At 38.3% G+C, this 24994-nt stretch overlaps 1 protein-coding gene across 4 annotated transcripts in view; it reads left to right on the forward strand.

Moving 5' to 3' along the window:
- Positions 1 to 24994, forward strand: part of LOC128743575 (uncharacterized) — a 551236-nt gene that overhangs the window by 251928 nt on the left and 274314 nt on the right. For all 4 annotated transcript variants that reach the window (XM_053840175.1, XM_053840179.1, XM_053840178.1 and 1 more), the window contains exon 3: positions 15881 to 16046. In XM_053840175.1, coding sequence (XP_053696150.1) covers positions 15881 to 16046 — 166 coding nt within the window. The remainder of the gene's footprint in view (positions 1 to 15880; positions 16047 to 24994) is intronic.

Genomic DNA, 24994 nt, shown 5'->3' on the forward strand with positions numbered 1-24994 from the left:
AAGTCCAGTTGATAAAATAGATTCGACAAGGACAGTTTCCCGTGCGCACGAAGCATTAATTGGCAGCATGCAATTCAAATCCTCATCGCGTGTCCAACATAAGTGCGGAAGATTATAGTCACCAACCACCAAAACTAAATTACGGTCGCCCGCAAGATCGATCAAATTTTGCACGCATAATGCATGCTGTTCATATAGTGCGGGTTCACTGTTCGGTGGCAGATAGACACAGCAAAATTCGGCAGTACAATTCGAACAATAACTTGCTCCAGCTGATCACTGCCTGCGACACAAACAGCAGTGCTACGAAGTTGTTCATTCACAGCAATGAGAACTCCTCCGCCACGCCTGTGCCGGCTGGTCCGTTCGTTTCTATCACACCGATAAATGTTATAGTTGTGTGCAAATTCCGAATTGCGAATATCGTTGTTTAACCAGGTTTCTGTGAGGGCGATGACGTCATAATCGCATTGGGACAAGGCTAGCAGTAAATCATTTGTTTTTGTGCGAATCCTACGAACGTTCTGTTGATAAAGAGTGAATGAATGGACGGCGGGAGTGACCTGATCACGTCTGTTCGAAATCAAAGAGCGAATGGCACGGCATGGTGCGCTGTTGTGTAAAAGTGGTTCGTTCGGAGATCGTTCGTTGCTAGCAGTAGAATATTCCGTGCGGTGAGGAGTGGATAAGGATAATACTTGATTATTGCGATTGGTTCTCTCTTGGTGTGCAAAGAAAACGAAAGGGAGCGCGTGTGTTCGAGGTGTGTTGGAAGTCGAATTGTCGAAAACTAATTCCTTTTCTTCTTAAAATTACTTAAATCTACTTAAAATTACTTAAAATTACTTAAAATCAATCGATTACTTAAAACTAGTGGTTTAACTATTCTGTACTGATATCTATCGTAAGTGATTAATTGAATATTGCCGAAATGCCTAAAACCGGTAATGTGTATTTTTTTGTGTGTGTGTGGATATTATCACTACGACCAGCATTTTGATCTATTGTGATCTTATCCAAGTGTTGTTCCGCACTTCGTTGTTATTGCAGTATCGCTAAAGAGTGAGCGCTAATAAGCAGTGCTTAAAGTGTCGGTGTGTTTTCACCCTTTTTTCCCTCTACGCTTCTTACTACTTTTCAACCAATCTAGCTCTAGAGCCAGGAAGTGCGGAGACTAGTTACAATTTGTCCTTGGACAAGAGGCTTCATTCGCACTTCGAGCAAGTATCATTCTTATAACCAGTCCCGGCTAAAGGCTTGATCATGGTAGGTAAAGCAGAGTTCAGCACAGAGTGAGGGTGTGTATGTGTGCATATATGTGTTTCTTACTACTTATGTATTACCAATCTCGCTCCTAGAACCAGGAAGCGGAACAAGCTATAATTTGCCCTTGAACAAGAGGCTTCAATCGCACCTCAAGCAAGTACCACCCTTATAACTTGCCCTGGCAGGAGGCTTTCATTGTTAGTAGGAAAGATGTGGAGGGGCCTAAGAATAAACCCATCCTAAAGTCATTTAACATTGAATGGCCTGATTCTGCTAAGATTGGAACCCACGACCACTCGCTTGTCAAGGCAGATTCGGTAACCTTGCGGCTACAGGGCCCCCATTGGTAATGTGTAACCTAGAATCTATTGTTATAGAGCCTTAAGACTAGTTAACCTAGAACTAAAACTACACGTGCGGATCTTGATATCGCCTAACACCGAAAGTGTGAGTAATACTTATTGTAACCTTAAACGAAAATCATTATATTAAATTAAAATATTGCAGTTTAAAGCTGCACAGAATCGCAATTGTGGTTTTCGTGTTGCTAAGAGCCCGGTTTTCTGAAAAGATCCACATCGTCCGAACACAACTTTAAAACTTTCGTGGCTATGAGTGCGAAAGGAACCGGCGCGAATGATGAAACGACACGAACGCCTGATCAGGAGCCAACGGGAGGCTGCGTCAACTGCTCGCGCCCCGCAACTTACGACAACTTTGTGCAATGCGACCAGTGTGATAGCTGGTGGCATATGTGCTGTGCAGGAGTGAGTGCATCGGTCGCGGAAAGATCCTAGTCATGTCGCAATTGCTTGCCTACGAGTGTCCACTCCAAGTCGACCAACCGGTCAGCCCATATCGCTTCGAAGTTGCAGAGGCTTGAAGAGGAGTGCGTAATACAACAGCGCGCGTTAGAGGTCGAGAAAAAAGCTGAGCAAAAGGCCTTCGAACTGGAGAGAAAACTCATGCAGGAAAAATATTCCCTGCTAGAGGAGCTGGAAGAAGAACGAAGAAAGCGAGCAACCGTAGCCGTGAGTCGTCGATCAAAGCAACAACGTGTCAACGAATGGGTGGAGCAGCAGTCGTCTAAAGATGGAGCCGTAGGGGGAATATCTCAAGAGCCTGCTACGGAGCGTCAGGCAGCGCCCAACCCAACGAAGGGACCGCAAATGCAGCAAGAAGAAACCGTAGCGATCCTGCCACCACATCACGGGAATCAGCAGCAGCACATAGGCGCAATTCCCAAAACGGTGCCAAATATGCAGTCTAACGGTCGTGCGCCGACCTCCATTGGTAACGCTATTCCCTCTTTACAATATAAAAGATATGTTCCATCAAATGGAAATCCGAAGAGAAGATCGACATTCGTTGCGTTTCTTGTTCCGGAAAGACTCAACCGCTTCACCGGAAGTTGTCATAGGAACGGAGCCTTTCTACGAAGAACCGCGCTAAGAAACGCGGACTAACACGCTTTCGGACGAACAGCGTCACACGCAGTACCTTGCAAGTCGTAAGGGCCTGCATAGTGTCGTTGTCCTGAAAGTAAAAACACATTAGATTAAAACTTCTCGGTCGGTGGTTTCTACAGTAAGTGGAGGAAGAGGCACAATTTGTGTCTAAAAATAGACCAACCCATGTCGCTATGGTTAATAAGGGGGGTTGTGCAGACTTCTTCTGTCCAGCGCCTCTGTGGTTCAAAGGCACACGGGTACCAGTGAGCGACATGCCCTGGCAGGTATTGTGGGTTCAAATCCGGTTATAATCTCTGATTATAGCTTGGTTCGACCCATGCACCTTCCAGCATTGGACAAAAGATAGGAGTCACAACGACAACTTGTTAAGCATAGCTACCTATTACCGCCCCCCTTCCTTTTCACCCTTCCCCTTAATTCCCGGAAAAAAAATCCTTCTTCATTGCTTTCCCTTACCGTCCCTTCATCAATTGTAGAATCATCGTTTCAAAAAAATATATATGCCTGACCGCATTTCAAGGTCATGACTAAAGTCACGAGTTTGGTCAATAACACGATGTGTTTTGGTAACGGCGAAAACCAAAGTGGCACCACTAAAACACTTGTCAGTCCCTCGGTTGGAGCTGCAAGCGGCTGTCCTTGGAACGCGGCTAATGCGCTTTGTTCTGGAATCCCATACCGTAAGTGTGACAGAGCGATTTCTATGGTCGGACTCTACCACAGTTTTGGCGTGGTTAAAAGCAGACCCCCACAAGTATAAGCAGTATGTATCCTGTAGGATTGGTGAAGTACTGGAGCAGACAGATGTGAACGAATGGCAGTGGGTACCGTCGAAGCAAAACCCAGCGGATCCTGCCACGAAATAGGGGAACGGTCCATCTGTGGACGTCAAAAGTTGCTGGTACCAGGGACCATCGTTTTTGTACCAACCCGTCGAAGAGTGGCCGAAGCAGAAAAAGCCACAAGCAATCGTTGAAGAAGAGTTACGTACGTGTAATGTTCACGTGGAAGCATCCGTGTCTACAGAATTGATTGATTTTGAGCGTTTTTTCAAGTGGGAACGCTTACTCAGAGCTACGACATTCGTATTGAAGAATATATATGTATGACTGCATTTCAAGGTCAAGACTAAAAAAACTTGAGATTAGTCTATGAAAATTGAAGGTTACCTTAACCAAGACGAGCTGCGGCAAGCTGAAGTGACGTTGATTTCGATGGCGCAACGACAGAGATTCTCAGAAGAAATCGCGGTGCTTTCAGACAACCGTGACCAACCAAGAACCGGTCAAACAGGCTTGAACAAACGGAGCGCTTTGTATCAGCTGACGCCGTTTATCGACAAGACGGGTATTCTGCGAGTGGATGGATGGATAGGAGCAGCGACAAACGTGTGTACGGAAACGAAGTTTCCCGTGATTCTACCCAGGTGGCACCGTATAACAACTCTCGTAGTGGACGCGTACCACCGGCGGTTCCAACATGCTAATTCAGAGACTGTGGTAAACGAGATCCGTCAACGGTACCACGTGGCTAACCTACGAGCAGTCGTCCGAAAGGTTGCGAGTGGATGCACCGTATGCAGGCTGCGCCAAGCGGCGCCTCGTATGCCACGCATGGCTTCACTTCCTCCAGTTCGCTTAGCTTCGTTTACTAGGCCCTTCACGTATGTCGGCCTGGATTTCTTCGGACCATTGGTGGTGAAAGTAGGACGCAGTAGCGCTAAAAGATGGGTGGCACTCTTCACCTGCCTTACCATTCGAGCGGTACACTGCGAAGTGGTATGCAGCTTATCAACCGAAGCCTGCATAAAGAGTATTCGTCGTTTTGTATGCCGCCGAGGAGCCCCGGCCGAGATCCATTCCGATAACGCGACCAACTTTCACGGCACGGAACGAGTGTTGGCAAGGCAGATTCTGCAGGGAGTTGCTGCGACTGTGACCATTACGAACACTAAGTGGCTATTCATTCCTCCATCGGCTCCACACATGGGCGGCGCATGGGAGCGCATGGTGCGCTCCGTGAAGCAGGCGATGTTGAGCGCCTACAACAGTGACCGGAAGCTGGACGACGAATCACTCAATACCTTGGTCATCGAAGCGGAAGCCATTGTCAATCACCGTCCCCTAACATATCTGCCTTTAGACTCGGAAGAAAGCGAGGCTTTATCTCCTAACCACTTCCTGTTGGGAAGTTCGAGCGGAATTCGGCAGTGTGCGGTGGAGCCAACGACTAGTTCAGAAGCGATAAAGAGTTCATGGGGAATGTTGCAACATCAACTGGATTGTTTCTGGAGACGATGGATCCGGGAAATGCTGCCCACTCTGACGAAGAGAACGAAATGGTTCGGGGAAGAGCGGATGATAGCCTCTGGCGACCTAGTGCTCATCGTGGAGGACGATAAGCGAAACAGCTGAAGGGCGAGTGATGGAAGTAACAGCGGGAAGTGATGGACGAATCCGACAAGCCGTCGTTAGAACTGCGAGGGGGCTTCTTCGAAGGCCTGTATCCAAGTTAGCTATATTAGATGTTGGTGGTAAAACATGGACCTGTGGCAAGTGTTACGGGGGGGAAGGATGTTGGCGCTGGGCGCACTGCAGCAGCGGTACGTTACGGTGACGGTTGTCAACTGACGTCGGACGGTCTAACGACTGACAGGGAGACAGATAAACAGAGAACAATCGGCGAAAAGACATGAATGTCATCGGTATGAAGAACGTGTTACAACATTGATCGGGCTTAGCATACGTGCGACTGTTCCTTTTCTTCTTAAAATTACTTAAATCTACTTAAAATTACTTAAAATTACTTAAAATCAATCGATTATTTAAAACTAGTGGTTTAACTATTCTATGCTGATATCTACCGTAAGTGATTAATTGAATACTGCCTAAATGCCTAAAACCGGTAATGTGTAACCTAGAATCTATTGTTATAGAGCCTTAAGACTAGTTAACCTAGAACTAAAATTACACGTGCGGATCTTGATATCGCCTAACACCGAAAGTGTGAGTAATACTTATTGTAACCTCAAACGAAAATCATTACATTAAATTAAAATATTGCAGTTTAAAGCTGCACAGAATCACAATTGTGGTTTTCGTGCTGCTAAGAGCCCGGTTTTCTGAAAAGATCCACATCGTCCGAACAACTACGAACTTAATTATTCAAATGATGCGTAATAGAAACTATTTCTCAGTAACTATGTGACTTTGTACTATGACTTTGTCACTATGTAACTTTGTAAACAAAACATAAACCGAGAATATTAGTGTTAAAATTCCATTTTAGATTTCAGTTCCAAGCATCTAGCAACCAAATAAAAGTTTGAATAAACGAAAGATTCTCCATAAAATACATGCCATAGTTGTAGCATTGACTAAAAAAACTGGTTCTCTCATATATGAAATTCTACAATGACGTTCGAAAATAACTCTTTAGGTTATTTAAACAAAGACTTCTGTCAATACGTTCTGTAATTGTTGATTATAAAGTGCATGAGGTTCCCAAAACGTGACTTCACAGAAGCGGCGCGTTACTGCATCGAGTATGTTTTAGATTAGACAATTTTAGCGACATGATTTTTACATTCTGACTTGAAATGAAAAACCTGACAAAATTTGGTCCAAATCCGTGAAGATCGAGACATCTCGGATACTTCGCGCAGAGTTACCCTAACCCGAGTAAATGATTATAACAAACATATAACAAAAAAATATCTCAATTAGATAGAAATAACAGAATTTGTTATATTTTTGATCAGACCAAATAACGAGGCTAACAGAACTATTACAAGTTTTGTTCTTATATCAAAATTTGTTATGATTTTGTTACAGAGCAACTTCAGCTTGTTACAGCTTGCAAACTGTTTGTCTCGACTATTGTTGATTGCAATGAAGTTTTGCTAATGCATTACAATCACGCACCCAATCATTTTACATGAAATATATTTTTTCGTCAAGAGTAATTTTTAAAAAGAGCGTATGTAGAAATGAGATTATTTTTTCAAAAAAATCAATCTCGAAGTCTATTTATTTTATGAAAATGACGTCAGAGGAAAAGTTGTAGTAAATTCAGTGTATTTTCAGTAAAAAATTACACTGAAAGAAAAAGCTTTGCAAATACGTAATAAAAATCATAAATTGTGAATTATCTCAAAACATGTCTTTTTTTGAAGATTTTTTAAAGCGTAAATAATGCTCTAAAATCTGGTAAAGAGCTCTTTCGGAATTTTTATAATCTTTGAAAATTGACAAGTTTTGTAAAACTAAAATAAAATCAAATTCTACGCATAACATTGAACAAATTATGTCATATAAATTTTTGTTAGGTCGTTATCAAATTATTGCAAATTTAAAAGCTAAAAATCACGTATTAGGGTACGCGAAGTGTTCGAGATGTAATCGATTTGAACCAAATTTACAAAGCGTGTAGGGCGCTATATCTCTGCATATTAGCGTTGGTAAGAGGAAATGCTTATCAACTTAGGGACTATATTGGCTCATTTCATTATCCTTGATTTCCCTGATCGCGGATAAGTTCAAGTTGTTACGTGGTTTTTGAGCCGTAAATCTCGCATGTGCATAGTATTTTTCGATATAAATTAAATTATGGTTGTATATAAGCACCATTGGTATTGTATTAAATTTGTTAAAAAGGTATTTTTTATATCTTAATTTTCGTAGTTACTGACTTTACAAGAAAATTTTCGAATATCCAGCTTAGTCTCATATGACTGATGCTTACATACTTACATTATCCATCTAGCTCCGCCCATCTACTAACAACAATTCCTTTCCCGAAATACTTGTGAAGATGCAGAGGATTCCCTGGTCTTTAGTAGCAACAAGTATTGGACTAACATTCCTTTCCATCCCACCAGGACCCGCATTCGGACGTGGCCGGCGTCGGTATTGATCAGCATGCAGGGACCTGATAAGGTTGCACAATGAAAAATAGCGTGCTGTCCCAAGTATGCTTTTTCCAGCCATCATTTTGCAATTTTCATCGGTCTTGGTCAATAACGGAGTAGCAGCACACGAGCGGTATCCTATGCTTATGCCACAGACTAACAGACGTAACACTTCGAACAAATTTTCTAACAAAACATCGTTTCATTGTCACCCCTAAAACTTGGAAAAAACACTAGCATCACCTGGTGCAGTCTTCGCGTTACGCAGAGTAGGTTGCTATAAATTTAGCAATGCTATAAATTTACTTGTATAATATCTGACATCAGCGCCAGCGCAGGCGAGCGGCGTTCTCGCACAGCGACTGTTGTTTGAGACTTGGCTTAAGCGAAAATTTGAAATGATCGTTTTTATTGACGATGGAATGAAGCTTCAGTGTTACGTCTGTTAGTCTGTGCTTATGCTTATGCTTATGCTAATCGATTTGAACCAAATTTACACGGATTTGAACCAAATTTTGTCAGATTGTTTATTTTAAGTCAGAATGTAAAAATTCTAAGTTTGGTACTGGCTGGTCCTCCCCACGATTAATGCGAACAACAACTAGCAACATGTCGCATTCTACATGTTGCGAAAAAATTGTCTAATCTAAATGTACTTTAAGAAACATACTCGATGCAGTAACACGCCGCTCCTGTCAAGTCACGCTTGGCGAACCTCATGCAGTTTATTACTAGAAATTAAAGAACGTATTGACAGAAGTCATTGTTTAAATAACCTAAAGAGTTATTTTTGAATGTCATTATAGAATTTCATATATGAGAGAACCAGTTTGTTTAGTTAATGGCATGTAGTTGGAAAATGCCTCGTTACCTCACACTTATATTTTATTGCTAAATGCTTGAAACTGAACACAACTGAGCAAAACAACATATAAAATATGGATGGACGATAAAATAAAAGCCTATCTTTTATAATCTCGGTATATGTATGTTTACAAAGTTCAAAAGTAGTCAAAATTTTCTCCAAACCTTTACCAACAAAACAAAAAAACTGTCTAAATTAGTCGCATAATTAAAGAGAAATAGTTTCTTCTTCACATCATTTATTTATTTACTTTACAATGGGGCTTTCAACCGTATACATCATTTAAATAATTAAGTTCATGGTTGTTTTTAAACTTTTCTGTGGTTGAATCCTGCTAAAATGAGCAGAAAAGTTTACAGACTCGAAAACTGAAACATAGGAGTCATTGTAAAAAATGTTGATAGAATTATTTTCTTGTATGGTTGCTGTTAAATCACACCGGACCAAGTCGCAAAATTGAAAAAATAAGTTAATGACAGCAAACGATTGAGAATTTCCTAAGCTACATTTTACTCTAATCAGATTACATGAATGTTGCAAACAGCCAAAGATATGAAATGATTTCGAATGATTGATAGCTTTAAACTACACAGTAGCAGCAAACTTTGAACGCGTTTTTCTCGAAATCAGAGTTTGTCAGTTGGTTTGGTTTGACTTAACACCGATCATATATGGACGTTTTGAAGTCAAACCGAACCAAACGACAAAACTCGTTCCAAGTTTGTTGCTCTGTATGGTTAATACCTATCAATCGTTTGAAATCATCTCATATCATTGGCTGTTAGCAACATTTATGTATGTAGTCTAATTAAAGTAAAATGCAGCTTAGAAAATTGTTGAACGCTAGCTATCATTAACTCATTTTTTTGAATTTGCGACTTGGTCCAGTCTGATTTAACACCGACCATATTTGATGGCAATTCGTGCAACATTTTTAAAGTGGCGCAACACTGATAAAAGGGATTCGATTTCTTCGTCTTCTTGATATCGGCTTTGAAGTAAACGCTTATAATCTACTAGCTGACCCGACAAACTTCGTATTGCCACAAATTAACCTGTGTTGTACATAAATCATGAATCTCGGATGATCTTTGTCACAATCTCGAGTTTTGCAAGCACCCCAGTGGGCGGCGCTTCCGACGGCGGGTCACCGGCAACACTCGCGACCGTCTCGTCCTGAATGATCTAGTGTTACTATAGATAGTTTTTGTGGTCTTGTATTGACTAATGTTTTATGGAAGAGTCTCGAATTTCTCGAGTTCGATTAGTTTTTGAGTTTCGCAAAAATTTCTGTTTTATTTGTATGAGAGTCCATATCCCCCTACCACAGGGGTGAGAGGTCTCTAACTATCGTAAAATAAAGTCAAGACTCCAAAATCTCCCACATGCCAAATTTGGTTCCATTTGATTGATTAGTTCTCGAGATAAGAGGAAATTTGCATTTCATTTGTATGGAAGCCCACCCTCTTAAAGGGGAGATAGGCCATAACTCGCTTTCTAAAGAAGAGAGGGGTCTCAATTCATCATAGAAAAAAATCTTGCGTCCAAAACCACTTACATGTCAAATTTGGTTCCATTTGCTTGATTAGTTCTCGAGTTATGAGGAAATTTGTTTTTCATTTATATAGGAGCCCCCCCCCCCTCTTAAAGTGGGGAAATCCATAAAAAATATACCACAGAAAATATTCTTGCCTACAAAAACACCCACATGATAAATTTGGTTCCATTTGCTTGATTAGTTCTAGAGTTATGAGGAAATTTGTATTTCGTTTGTATGAGAGCCCCCCCTCTTAAAGAGGTAAGGGGTCCTTATTCATCATAGAAAAAATGGTTGCCTCCAAAAACACCCACATGCCAAATTTGGTTCCATTTGCTTGATTAGTTCTCAAATTATAAGGAAATTTGTATTTCATTTGTATGGGAGCCCCCCCTCTTAAAATGGGAAGGGGTCGTAATTTACCATAGAGAAAATGTTCCATTTGATTGATTAGTTCTCGAATTATGAGGAAATTTGTATTTCATTTGTGTAGAAGCACCCGCTCTTAAAGTTGGGAGGGGTCCTAATTCACCATAGAAAATATTTTTGCCTCCAGAGACCTCCACATGCCAAATTTGGTTCTATTTGCTTGATTAGTTCTCGAGTTATGAGGAAATTTGAATTTCATTTGTATAGGAGCCCCATCCCCTCCTAAAGTGGGTAGGGGTCCCAATTCATCATAGAAAAAATTTTTGTCTCCAAAAACACCCACGTGCCAAATTTGGTTCCATTTGCTTGATTAGTTCTCGAGTTATGAGGAAATTTGTATTTCGTTTGTATAGGAGTCCCCCCTCTTAAAGCGGGGAGGGGGTCAAATTCACCATAGAAAATATTTATGCCCTAGAAAACTTTCACATGCCAAATTTGGTTCCATTTGCTTGATTAATTCTCGAGTTATGAGGAAATTTGCATTTCGTTTGTATAGGAGCCCCCCTTCCTAAAGTGGGGAGGGGTCCCAATTCATCATAGAAAAAAATTTTGTCTCCAAAAACACCCACGTGCCAAATTTTGTTCCATTTGCTTGATTAGTTCTCGAGTTATGAGGAAATTTGTATTTCGTTTGTATAGGAGCCCCCCTCCTAAAGTGGGGAGGGGTCCTTATTTACCATAAAAAATATTCTTGCCCTCGAAAACTTTCACATGCCAAATTTTGTTCCATTTGCTTGATTAGTTCTTCAGTTGAGGAAACTTGTATTTCATTTGTATAGGATCCCCCCCTCCTAAAACGGGAAGGGGTCCTAATTCATCATAGAAAAAATTTTTGTCTCCAAAAACACCCACATGCCAAATTTGGTTCCATTTGCTTAATTACATCTCGAGTTATGAGGAAAATTGTGTTTCTTTGGTACAGGAGCCCCCCCTCTTAAAGTGAGGAGGGGTCCTAATTTACTATAGAAAATATTCTTGCCTTCGAAAACCTTCACATGCCAAATTTGGTTCCATTTGCTTGATTAGTTCTCGAGTTATGAGGAAATTTGTATGGAAGCCCCCCCCTTTTAAAGAGGAGAGGAGTTATAATTCCTCTTATAAAGAGGGGAGGGGTCTCAATTTAACATAGAATAAGTTCTTGTCACCGAAAACACCCACATGCCAAATTTTGTTCTATTTGCTTGATTAGTTGTCGAGTTATGCAGAAATTTGTGTTTCATTTGTATGGGAGCCCCCCCTCTTAGTGGGGGGAGGGGTTTCTAACCATCACTAAAACCTTTCCTGGCCCCAAAAAACCTCTACATGCATATTTTCATGCCGATTGGTTCAGTAGTTTTCGATTCTATAAGGAACATACGGACAGACAGACAGACAGACAGACAGACAGACAGACAGACAGACAGACAGAAATCCTTCTTTATAGGTATAGAAGATTTATAGACACCTCGAAGCAAAAACTGACAATCCCGAATGAGCTATCGGCCAAATCATATAAGCATTTAACCTTCCTTCATTCAAGAGTAGTTCTGGCACAAAGGTCAAGACTGTTGCCGTGAGTTCAATCCCGGTCGAGGCCGGAGCGATTTTTGAAAAATGTATGAAAGTTTGTTCTGTGCTATTTGTGAATGTTCCTTATAAATAGATGTACTATTTTTGGCAATTTAGCCGAAATAAAATGTCGATATAGCAGATAAAGGCAAAGAAGTTTTTGCTACATTTTAACAAAATTATAACAAAACCTGTTGCAAATAACATAACGAATTTTGATATAATTTTGTTCAAAGCATAACAAATTTTGTTACATTTTTGCTACTGCTGCCAAGAAATTCTGATAGAATTTTTGATATTTTAACTACTAACGAGACCAAAATTATAGCAAATCATGTTAGAAATACCGCCATAACAAAATATCATGATTTGCATAATTTTGCTATGTTTGTTTGATCGGGAATACGTATTATTTAGACTTTACATTTGCAATAACTTGAGAACGACATAAGAAAAAAGTTTATGTGACATAATTTGTTCAAAATTATGCGAAGAATTTGCGTAAAATTACGCGAAAATATTTATTTCAGTTTTACAAAAAACCAGCGTAGGGTTGCGGATCCACCTCATATGTATATATGTCATATGTAATCATGATTCACACATTATTTCGAGTTTTTAAAAGAATTATATCCACAAGTACTCAGGGTATGAAATGGGGAAGGCAACTAGGAAGAAGCGCCCAACATAGCTCTAGCCATCCCAAGCCCCTACCTAGCGCCTCCACGTGGCCATACCTGGTAACACTTCAATTTGTATAATTGAGTAGCCAAGCTAGGAGGTGCGGGGTCGTGCGGTTTTCAGTTCCTAACCTTACAAATGTAGTTTTAGGAAACCATTAAACCACACGACTTTAATTTCAAGTATTATATGATATATACTAATTTTTTTTGGCAAACTAATCTATTTTCAGAGAGCGAAATAAGGCGCTATATCCTTGGCCAATTGCAGCCTGGCTTCTGGTCTAAATGCCATTAGTTCATCCCTGAGGGTCCGGAGTATCACTTAACCTTTATTAGCAAAGATACTCCCAACGACTGTAAATAAATCATTATCTATGTATATGGGAAGCGTTTGGTACGGGAGGTCCACGCTTTCTTCCTTCCCTTGATTTCAAGGAGTTTGATGGAATTAGGTATTTTTTCTAGTTCCACTTGATTCCTTGGAATTCTCTCTGCGGTACATGCTGCGCAGTTGGCCTGGCCGTTGACAAGAAAAATGATTGATTCAAGTAATCGTCATTTTCCAGGGTGCCTTCCAGAATTGGCTGCGTTAGTGTGAGATTAGATTAGATTAGATTAGAATTATATCCACAAGTAGGCACGAGATAAATCTCTCACTTCTTGCATATACACCCATTTAGACAGATAAAATATTTCAAAATTTACATTTTTACAGACACAGATGTTCTTGTTCAGCGGCAATTCGTCATACGGAAACTGCACTTCGTCATGACGAAGTTTTGCTTTCGTTCACCATGGACAAACACAATTCTTTACAAAAATTTATGTATGTATTCGTTAAGCCGTGTGCATGGGCTATTCAACTGGCACCAAAACAGTGCAAGTAGTTTGAATAGCTTAGATATCGATGTTTTTACTCCGAGTAATCTGCTGATGTGCTGCTGATGCTCTTCGTCATATTCAAAACGGATAGTAAAACCAAGAGGACTCTAGAGGACTTTTATTTTTGAAGAAAATGGTAAAAATAGTGGTTTTTTTTCATTATCTTTTGTCGATTACTAAGGGACAATACATAAATATTGATGCATTGATGCAGAGTACATATTAGTTTGAATGTAATTCACCTCAAAGATAGTTATATTGCTTGTTTTTCACGCCTATGTCGGGAAAGTAGGTGAAACCATCCAGCACCCTATTTACAAAGCTTTTTCTTTCAGTGTATTTTTTTCTGAAAATACATCAAATTTACTACGACTTTTCCTTTGACGTCATTTTCAAAAAATAAGTAGTTTTCGAGATAGCATTTTTCAAAAAAAATAATCTTATTTCTAAATACGCTTTAAAGTTACTCTTGACGAAAAAATAGGTTTCATGGAAAATGAATCCGTGCGTGGTTCAATGTATTAGCAAAATATCGAAATCAAAAATAGTCGAGATAAACCGTTTTATTAGTTGAGCTGGAATTGCTCTATAACAATATTATAACAAATTTTGATATAATAACAAAACTTGTAATAATTCTGTTTGCCTCATTATTTTGTTTGATCAAAAATATAACAAATTCTGTTATTTCTATCTAATTGAGATATTTTTTGTTATCTTTTTGTTATAATCATTTACTCGGGAAAGCATCGAGATAGTTTGCAGTTCCGGTCACTACGATAAGAGCCACCATATTAAATCAGCAATCTCTAAATAACGTAGTCACTCTTGAAACTTTTCAGTTTTCCGTGTAATTTGCACTAAAAATCTAGAAAAACTGATGTCAAGTTAGTTTATTCTCAAAATGTAAAAAAGTTTGTTTCAAAGCCAAATATTTCCTGAAGTATAAGCAAAAGAATGTTAGAGGATTTGACACAAACGAGGTTTTATTTACAAAAAGTGGGTGATCCCATAGATAGCGGAGAGGGCCAATCGGTACTAATCTTAATATTTTAACTTGAACAATGAACAATTGGTTGATGAACAGAAATGGACAATTTGATTCAAATTCGAAAATATTGATTCCAGTGTGGGCTCTGTGCGAGTAAATGACTCTTAGATGAATAAGACTGAAGCATAATGCTTCGATTTTGGAGAAAAGCATATTTTATCAAGCAGTCAGTCAGTCGAATAAACAAAAACATAGTAATTGACTTTTTACTTATTAAGATCAAGCATACACGGATTTATAATCATAAATATACGGAATTTAGTTAGTTTTTAACATGGTGTACGGAATTTGAATCAAAGGTGTACGAAATTTGAATCCAAGGTGTACAAATCCGTACACCTGAATCAGACATGGAAAAGTGTACGGATTTCGAATCAAGAGTTGCACGTTTTATACTCGATTTTTCATAACTAGGATTAATTTTAGCTTCCTGTGATTCCAAATAATGTTAAAATAAGCAATAAACTGTCAAAAGAAAATGTGATGAATTGCGTATTACAAATCCATAATTTTGTATTGACCATCTAAAATTGTCTAGTTCTTAGGTGTACGGATTTCGATACGGCACGGATTAGTTTGAAAAATAATTGCAACACGAACTTCCGCCTCGCGTGGTTTGTGGCTTTTAATTTGACAGATGAATCGAATTGCTGATCATACAGTAAAAAATGACAGTTTCATTCAAATGGCATTGAGATTTAAATCATTTGCTGGATTTCAGCGAAAAACTTCATTCCTGGGTAACAACCAGCAAACCGTTTTGCTGGATCGAAAAAAGTAATTTTGGTGTGTACTATCACTACAAAGAGACTTACGTAGTCCTGAGTCACCTATGCGGTCATGTCTTGTACACCACTCCTCTGACTTTTTCTCTATCTCTACCTGAAAAACTCTGTAGTGGACACTTGGCTCTACATTTATCAACGACGCTGCCCCATGATTCGTCTAAGGTTGATCTCCTCAGAAACTTGCAAAACTCGAGATCGTGACAAAGGTCATCCGAGATTTACGATTTATCTACAGCACAGTTTAATTTGTTGTGATACAAAGTTTACTGGGTCAGCTAGTTAACGTATAAAACGAGAAACCATTTCGTGTTTAGAATTTTTGATATGACTCCCTACCTAGCCAAAGCGAGCCGTAAGACGTAGTGCTGCTTCAAAAATTTCTGCTTTCCTCCAGATTCTACTAAGATGCTCAAAAAACAAGATTAGTCATTGTTATTTTTGTGTTTTCAGATTGTAAAAATTGCTCAAGGCTGGGATTCACCCGTTGATGCGCCAAGACTGTTAAAAAACTATATTCCTGTATCTCTGCATGTACTACACCACTGCATAGAAATGATTCAGTATGAACCAGCAATATCATTCACAACGGCAACGCCAGGTACAACGACAGACTCAGGTATGTTATTTATTTACTATTTGATGGAGCTTTCAACTGTTGCACTATGGGCAAAAACGAGCGAAAAAACAGACGCAATTAAGATACGGCCTGCAGGCTGATAAAATATAGATGATCTTATGCAAAATTTTCCGGAGAATCTCGTGGTGCCAACCTCTTTCCTGTTTGCCATCGGGAAGTGTCCCATTTGGCTCATTTTCCCCTATTTTTGACATTTTTCCACACTTATTGGACTATACCAAGCTAGACCTCGAGGAAATAAAACTCAAAAACCTGATAATTTTGTGTAAAAAAGTCCGCAGAATCGAATAGCGTTTACCCCATTTAGTTTAGAGCACATTAATTTTATTGGTTGAGTTCCCGTTTGCTATGGTTGGCTTGGTAACGCGAGTTCAACCAAAAAAAATATTGTGCTCTAAACTAAATGGGATACCATGCTGCATCAATATCCGGACACTTAAGCAGGTCATATGTTTAATATGCTCCGTAAACAATAATTTCGTAACATTCTAGTAATTGCTTTGTACTATAATCAAATATAAAGCTTAAATTTGCAATAACACGTCAATTTTACAATGAAAATTCAATAAAGCACATTAAAATAAGAGAAACAAACAGGCTTGTCTTGTTCATAAATCCGGACACCTCACATCTCAGTGAATCAATATCCGGACACTTTTGAATCGTTTTCCGGACAGGCAAAACTTTCTCGTATTTTTTCTAAGAAATATATGCCTATTAACTTATCACTTGTAAAATATAGTATTAAATAATCATCTCTCTATACATTTTTTTTTAATTTTAATGCCACTTTAGTGTCATCAACTGTACGATTTTAGTCAAGTGCTACACTGACCCACTTACCTAACCAGAGAACGAAAGTGATTAAGTACTTCTACATTAAATGTCTGGAAGTATTTTGGATTTCCAAATATTTTGAAGGTTCCAAGGATCGAGACTCCTTCTTTTACAACACCTTATGCCTGATTCAACGTGTCCTTTTGCATTTGCTAAGGAAAACGTTAGGTAGTTACCATCAATAGTCAAACATGTCCGGATTTAAAAACATGGTTTTATATCCGGACAGCGAAATTATTTATAAAAATGCACTTTATTTCAACACATTAATGAATGACACCGTCTCAATTAATTAAAACTAACCTTCTTTGTTGATACTAAGCCTAAAAAGTTGATTTCTTTGTAATAATAAGCTCCCAAGACCTTAAATCGCGAAAACACTACTGTTTAGTAATCTGAGAAAAATTCGCAGAAAAAAGACACTGTTCGACTCCAACGTTACGTTTGGATTTATTTAAGTTATTTCGCGCAGCCTGCTTAACCACCGATTATGTTTAAACGCTCTTAGATATATTTGCAAATTAATCCAGGTAACTGCACCTCATAAATTGTATATATTATTACTTAATAAGGATAAATTAGTGAAGGTGTCCGGATATTGGTACCGTCCGGATTTTGATGCACCATGGTAAGTCTTATTCGATTCTGCAGACTTTTTTACGCACAATTATAAGGTTTTAACGTTTTGTTTTCTCAAAACCGTGCTTGGTACAGCTCAATATATGTAAGAAAATGTTAAAAATAGGGGAAAATGAGCAAAATGGGACACTTCCCGACGGCAAACAGAAAAGGGGTTGGCACCACGAGATTCTCCGGAAATTTTACATAAGATCACCTATATTTTATCAGCCTGTAGGCCGCATCTTAATTGCGTCTGTTTTTTCGCTCGTTTTTGCCCATAGTGCGTTGGTTGGTTCGCCCGAAATGTATGTGATATTTGTTAAGCAAAACAAGAAAAAGTACCAGATTGTGTGGCAGCACGAGTACTGTTCATCACTATTCCGAGCAAAGTTTAGTCACAAAGCGATATCTACAAGATAACTTGTTTTGTTAACGGATAACTCAATGTGTTATATTGATGTTATTTAATGAATATTTCTATATAACATGATATGGTACACGGATATCAAGATAGGTTATCCGTAATAATCCCTCTAAACAAGTTAAAATACTATCAAATCATATTGCGATTTCAATAAAAAGATGTCCACCGTTGTCAATTAGTTTGGCAGATTGCTTTAGCTCAAAGTTATTATGCGAGATCAAAGGAGAAATATTCGTGTGATTCGTATACAAAATGTTTACTTTCATGAATTTGTTGTATAGTAGAATAAAACGGAAAATTCCTTTGAGATCCCGAGCAAAGTTCCATAACATAAAAATAGCAAAATTTGTTATCCTGTGATCAAGTTTTGATAGCAGGATTTAGTAAAAACTTGTATGAATAGTCCAAGTCCAGTCGTTGAACAGTGTAGACGTATTTAAATTTGCTCGCGTTACTTTTCGCGCTTGACACGTATTAATTTTGTTCGTTTTGTTTGTGCTAGATTTACAGTTTAGTGTTGTGAACATGAATTGTGAGATTTGTTTGGCGGATTCTGCCGTAGATTCAGTAATGTTGACATGTGTCGGATGCACACGATCATTTCATGCCGCCTGTGCCGGAGTTACAGTTCAGCGAGGATCCCTACGCAAACGAGACAGAAAGATCGACCCACTGGCATATATACTGCCGTGCTGCAGTTCTTGCCAAACACTAATAAATGTCGCTATAGATCTGAAATCGCTAACTGCGGAACAAGCCCAGTTAGTTGAAGTAATTAATAATCACTCCGAAGTGATTCATCGAACAACACAGCAAAATAATGTATGCGCCATACATGAAACGATCGAGCGCATTGAAACACAAATCGCTGACGTTAAAAAAGAGCTGGCGGCCGGCAGAAACACAGCTGGTAATGCTACGTCGATTAAAAACCACGTGACCTCTATGATGGAAATAGCGATGCACACATTCAACGATAACATAGCTGCTACGTTACAAACAATGACGTCATCAATTTCAGCTGACTTTAAACTGATCAGCGAAGAAATTAAATCGATTTCAACTACGTCTAATGTAATAAATGATGGTGCCGTCTCTGCTGACATGTTATATAATTGGCCAGCAGCAGAGATTATGGGTGCGATACACAATTTATCGGAAAAAGTTACTCAATTAGAATCCCCCCAACATGCACCCGTTCTTAGCATAGCTGAGGAATTGAATAATGATAATGGCAATGATCATTCGGGATGGCGATTCATTGGTTCTACAAAGCGTTGGTCTGCTGACTGGAGGAAATACGATGAAAAAATAAAACGACGCGAAATGCAGGAACTTAAGGAATTCAAGGCGTGGCGAAATCGGAAGAAGCGCTCTCAACGTCAACTACGTGCTACTATGAACAACAACTACATCAACAACAACAACAACAACAACAACAACAACAACAACAACAACAGGAGTCACAATCATAACAGAGGATCAAATAACTATAACAGTAATAATAACCGGACTAATATCAACAACCGTAGAAATATTAACAACAACAACAACAACAACAACCGCAGAAATATTAACAACAACAACAACAACAGCAACAACAATTACAACAGAAATAACAACAACAATTACAACAGAAATTACAACAACAACAATTACAACAGAAATAACAACAACAGCAACAGGAATAACAATAACAGCAATAGGAATAACAACTACAACAACAACTACAGGAATAACAACAATATCAACAGGAATAATTACAACAACAACAGGAATAACAGCTATATTTCTTTCGATCATCCACAACACAATAACATCAGCAATCATCGAAATCATCTTCCCCCGGATAGAGTACTACTTGCGGCTGCTAGACATCACTTTTCTGGACCACCTTTGAGACCTGCTATACAATTTCAGCGGGGAGAAACGCTCAACCCTTACACAACAAATGATGAACCGCAACGACCGATGGCATCTAATTCTTCTGCTGCACATTGTATGGCTTGCCTGCAGCAACACTCGTGTTTTTGATGAAATAAGTCATAGTTCGGTAAATATGTTTGATAACCACGCTACTATTAATACTCATTCCAAACATTGCTTGGAAAATATACCAAATAATTTAATCATTGAAACCCCATCAACTTCTTCGCTTAACCGTTATGTGTGCGACAGGGTACCCGGGTACCTTTTCAGTTTTAAAATAGTTATAACTCATTCAATTTAAAACATACGTCATTGAAATTTTGCAACATCGTAAAACTCGTTGATCTTAAGTAATTGAGGTTTTTTTGGTGCATATCCATAAAGGGGTTTAGCAATGAGAGTCACTTGAATTTTTTTATTACGTAGGAGGGCGACAAGGGTACCCGGGTACCCATGATTTGCTATCTTCATAACTTTAGTTATGTTGAACCGATTTGGATGAAACCGGTGGCATTTGATTCGTACATTTATCTAGTTTTGATTAGATAAAGCGTTTGGCCATCAAATGACAAGTAGTTCCCGGGAATCGGTAATTCCGGAGCATCATCCGGTAAAACGTGGGAAGCCGCATGTTTTGAAAGAATATCAGCTTTTAGTAAACCTATTAGCTTTGAACTTGACACTGTGGACCCTTTTTTCATCTAAATATATAAATTGGTGACTTTAGATCGCATTGGCCACTCCAGAATTTGGTTCCTGTAGGGATACAGATGGCGAGTTGGGTGCCTAATCCAATATTAGAATTGGTTTAGCGGATCTTTTAGATGTTTTGAACTGAAATGGTCAGTTTAGTACTGATTGATAATTTCAGAACTGGTTCCAAATGTATAACGGATGGTTTTACGTTTTGAACGGTTTTGATAATGCTAAGCATTATCTTGAATCCTGCGGTATCATCTGTGACCCCGTAGAAACCATTTTCGAAATAAACCAATCAAAATACATCGAAATGTAAAAAATATCACCTACCGAACTAATTCCAAGAACTTTGATACCCATATTGCTAGGTTTTACCTCCAATCCTGGACTGGCCACCCATGACCCCACAGGAACCTATTCCGGAATGGCCAACCTGATTCATCTCATTATATGAAATAGTACATTGTATGAATTTTTAGAGTTTTTATATCCGCATGACTGATTTTCCTGCAATACAATCATTTCTCTTCCTCACAGCGGACACACTGTCGGAACTCCGGATTTTCGGGCCCCGTATGTCTTTTAGTGGCCAAATGGCCAAATGATTCAAAACTAGATAAATAAACGAATCAAATGACACCTATTTCGTCGAAATCGGTTTAAAATTGTTGATGTTATAACATTATCAATTTTGGGTACCCGGGTACCCTTGTCGCCCTGCTAAAGGTGTTTTTTTTGTCGCACACATAACGGTTAATTATTCTACGGTAACTGAAGTTTCGGTATACTGCCAAAATCTAAACCGCATGCGAAGTGCTCACAAAATTAATGAAATTCAAAAGAATATCTTATGTTGCTCCTTTTCTATAATTCTTGTAACCGAAACTAGTTGGGATGATAGTGTACATAGCGAGGAAGTTTTTGGTAATAGATATAATGTCTATAGAAATGATCGTAATTATCAATTGTCTGAAATGAAATCAGGTGGCGGTGTATTAATTGCTATACTATCAGAGCTAGACTCAGACATCATAATCACTCCATCATTTACCGAATTTGAACAGGTATGGGCGAAAGTACGAATAGCTGGTGAGACACATGTCTTTGCGTCCGTCTATTTTCCTCCAAACAATGCACGTAAAGAAAACTATGAAAAGTTTTTTGAAGTCGCGGAAAATGTCTTATCTGAGCTCTCTCCTGAAATAAAGCTTCACATATACGGAGATTTCAACCAACGCAATCTTGACTTCATTACAGACATTGACAACGAGAGCATTCTTCTGCCAGTCGTTGGTGAAAACGAAACCTTGCAATTAATATTTGACAAATCTGCCAACTTGGGCCTTTATCAGATTAATCACATAAAGAATAGGCAAGATTGCTACTTAGACTTATTGTTTACTAACATAGGCGAAGACTTCTGCGTAACTGAATCGCAAACTCCATTATGGAAAAACGAGGTATTTCATACCGCCATCGAATATTCGTTATTTATACATGAAAATCTGCGACCCTACGAGTGCGAATATGAAAAAGTATCGGACTTTCAGTCCGCAAATTATGGGAACATAAAACAAAGGATTCACAATATTAATTGGCAACATGTATTTCGAAATGAAAACAATGTAGAACTGGCTGTCGAAGCCTTCTATAAGCTCATATTTGAAATATTAAAAGACGAGGTGCCTATGAAACAACGAAGACGTCAGGCTCATTCAAAGCATCCTATATGGTACAACAGTCAAATAAAAAATATAAAAAATCGCAAGCAAAAGGCACATAAAGCATACAAAAACCATAACAATGACAATAACTTAGCAAATTATCTTGATCTCTGTGATCAACTAAACCAAGCGATAAATGTTGCCTTTGAAGAGTATATACAAAAAACCGAGCGTGAGATAAAATCAAAACCAAAAAACTTTTTCAACTATGTAAAATCAAAATTCAAATCAGAAAACTTTCCATCTAGAATGCATTTGGACGAAAAAACCACAGATAACATAGAAGAAATTTGCGACCTTTTTGCCACTTTCTTCCGAGATATCTATGGTACATTCACAGAAGAGGATCGCGATTACGGCTACTTTACACATTTTCCAGAATCCTCAAATGACGTAAACGTTAGACAAATTAGTGTATTAGAAATATTAGACGCCTTAGAAACATTAGATTCCTCCAAAGGCCCCGGACCAGACGGTTTACCTCCAGCATTCATAAGGAAACTAGCAACAGAGCTAGCTACTCCACTATTCTGGCTTTTTAATTTGTCCCTTCAATCTGGAATTTTCCCAAGCATCTGGAAAAGATCTTTTTTAGTGCCTGTGTTCAAAGCTGGTAAGAAATCTGATATCCGTAATTATAGGGGTATTGCAATTATCTCTTGTATTCCAAAACTTTTTGAAGCAATTGTCAATAAGAAGGTATTCTCGCAAATAAAAAATAGAATTACTCATACACAACATGGTTTCTACAAAGGACGCTCAACCACAACAAATTTACTCGAGTTTGTTAACTTTTCGCTTAACGCAATGGATAATGGAAACTACGTTGAAGCCTTATATACCGACTTTAGTAAAGCATTTGATCGCATTGATATACCAATGCTTCTCTTCAAATTGCAAAAAATAGGTATACATCAAGAACTTTTAATATGGATCGAATCATATCTCACATATCGCCAGCAAATTGTTAAATTTAAAGGAAAAACATCTAATCCCATTCAAGTCACTTCTGGAGTCCCTCAAGGGTCTCATTTAGGACCGCTATTGTTTATTTTATTCGTTAATGATATCTCATTCGTTCTCAAGAATATAAAAATCCTTATTTACGCCGACGATATGAAATTATACTTAGAAATAAAAAATGAGACAGATGTCAACACATTTTGTAACGAAATTCAAATTTTTTATAATTGGTGTAAGAAGAGCTTACTTCAACTAAACGTGAACAAATGTAAATTAATTAAATTTAGTAGGAAACGAAATACACCTATAACCAACATCTCCCTTGGAGATCAAATGATAAAAAATTGTGAACGAATTAGAGATTTGGGAGTTATTCTAGACTCAAAATTAACGTTTATAGATCACTATAATACAATTACTTGTAAAGCAAGCAACATGCTCTCTTTCATAAAACGCTTTAGCTTTAATTTTCGAGACCCATACACATTAAAAACACTTTACATTTACTACGTTCGTTCAATTCTTGAGTACTGTAGCGTGGTATGGTCTCCGTTTGCCAATGCACACATAAATAGAATAGAATCAATACAAAAACAATTCTTGTTGTACGCACTCCGTAATTTAAATTGGACGAGCCTTCCTCTTCCGTCATATGACGACCGCTGCAAGCTTATAAATATCGAAACATTAAAGGCGCGTCGTGAATTTGCAATGGTCTCATTTGTTAATGACATAGTCTCACAACGTATTGACTCTGCCGAACTCCTATCTAAATTAAATTTTTACGCACCTACTAGAAATTTACGTGTTCGTACACTATTTGCCACGGATCATTATCGAACTAATTATGCTAAATTCGGGCCCATAAATCAAATGATGGTGCTATACAACCAACATTGTAATTTTATTGACTTCACAATTAAAAAAACCAAATTGAAGCAATATTTTAGGACAATAAGTAATTCAAGTCAATAACAACAGAAAACTAGCAGAAACGAGCAAACATAAATAGAATATGTAATCGATTGATAACATTAGGTTAAGCTTGTATCACGGTCTACACACGATTGACTGCAAATAAATAAATAAATAAATGAATTAAGTGACAACATAACAAAAATGATAACAAAAATCGTTCGGCATGATATCAAGTTTATACTACACTCAGCTATCAGTGATAGCAAATGAAGTCCAAATTTTGTTATCAAATTTCTTCATTATTGAGAACATATGTTGTTATCATGATGTTATCTAAATAACAAAAAAATCTTCTTTACCATAGTCTACTATATCGACATTTTGTCTCGGCTAACTGCCAAAAAACTAAAAATAATTGTTGGGAGTTACAATGGGGGCCTCGAAAAAACCTCCCCACGCGTTTATGTTTATACTTATTCTACCGGAAGGGATTGAACACACGCCTTAGAGCACCGTATATGCAAACCTTACCTGTGCACCACAACTGCTCTTATATGTAACTGGGTTAAAAGCGTGTGTGCTTTAGCCAATTCGCTAATATGGCAGTGACGTTATGGTACTGCACGATCTCTTTTACACTCGCAGTGCTTCCCATATGAAAGTGTGCGAGAAAATTGTTCAACAGTCTTTTTATTCTTTCCCTCTTCCCCTTGCGTCGCAGTAAATGGCTTCGCTGTCAAAGTGTCAACCATAGATTGAAGTCTGCTATAAATAGAAGAAAGCTTTGAGTATACCGACGAGTATTGTACAAT

The sequence above is a fragment of the Sabethes cyaneus genome, chromosome 3 (genome assembly GCF_943734655.1).
Source record: "Sabethes cyaneus chromosome 3, idSabCyanKW18_F2, whole genome shotgun sequence".
In the NCBI taxonomy this organism is placed as follows: Eukaryota; Metazoa; Arthropoda; class Insecta; order Diptera; family Culicidae; genus Sabethes; species Sabethes cyaneus.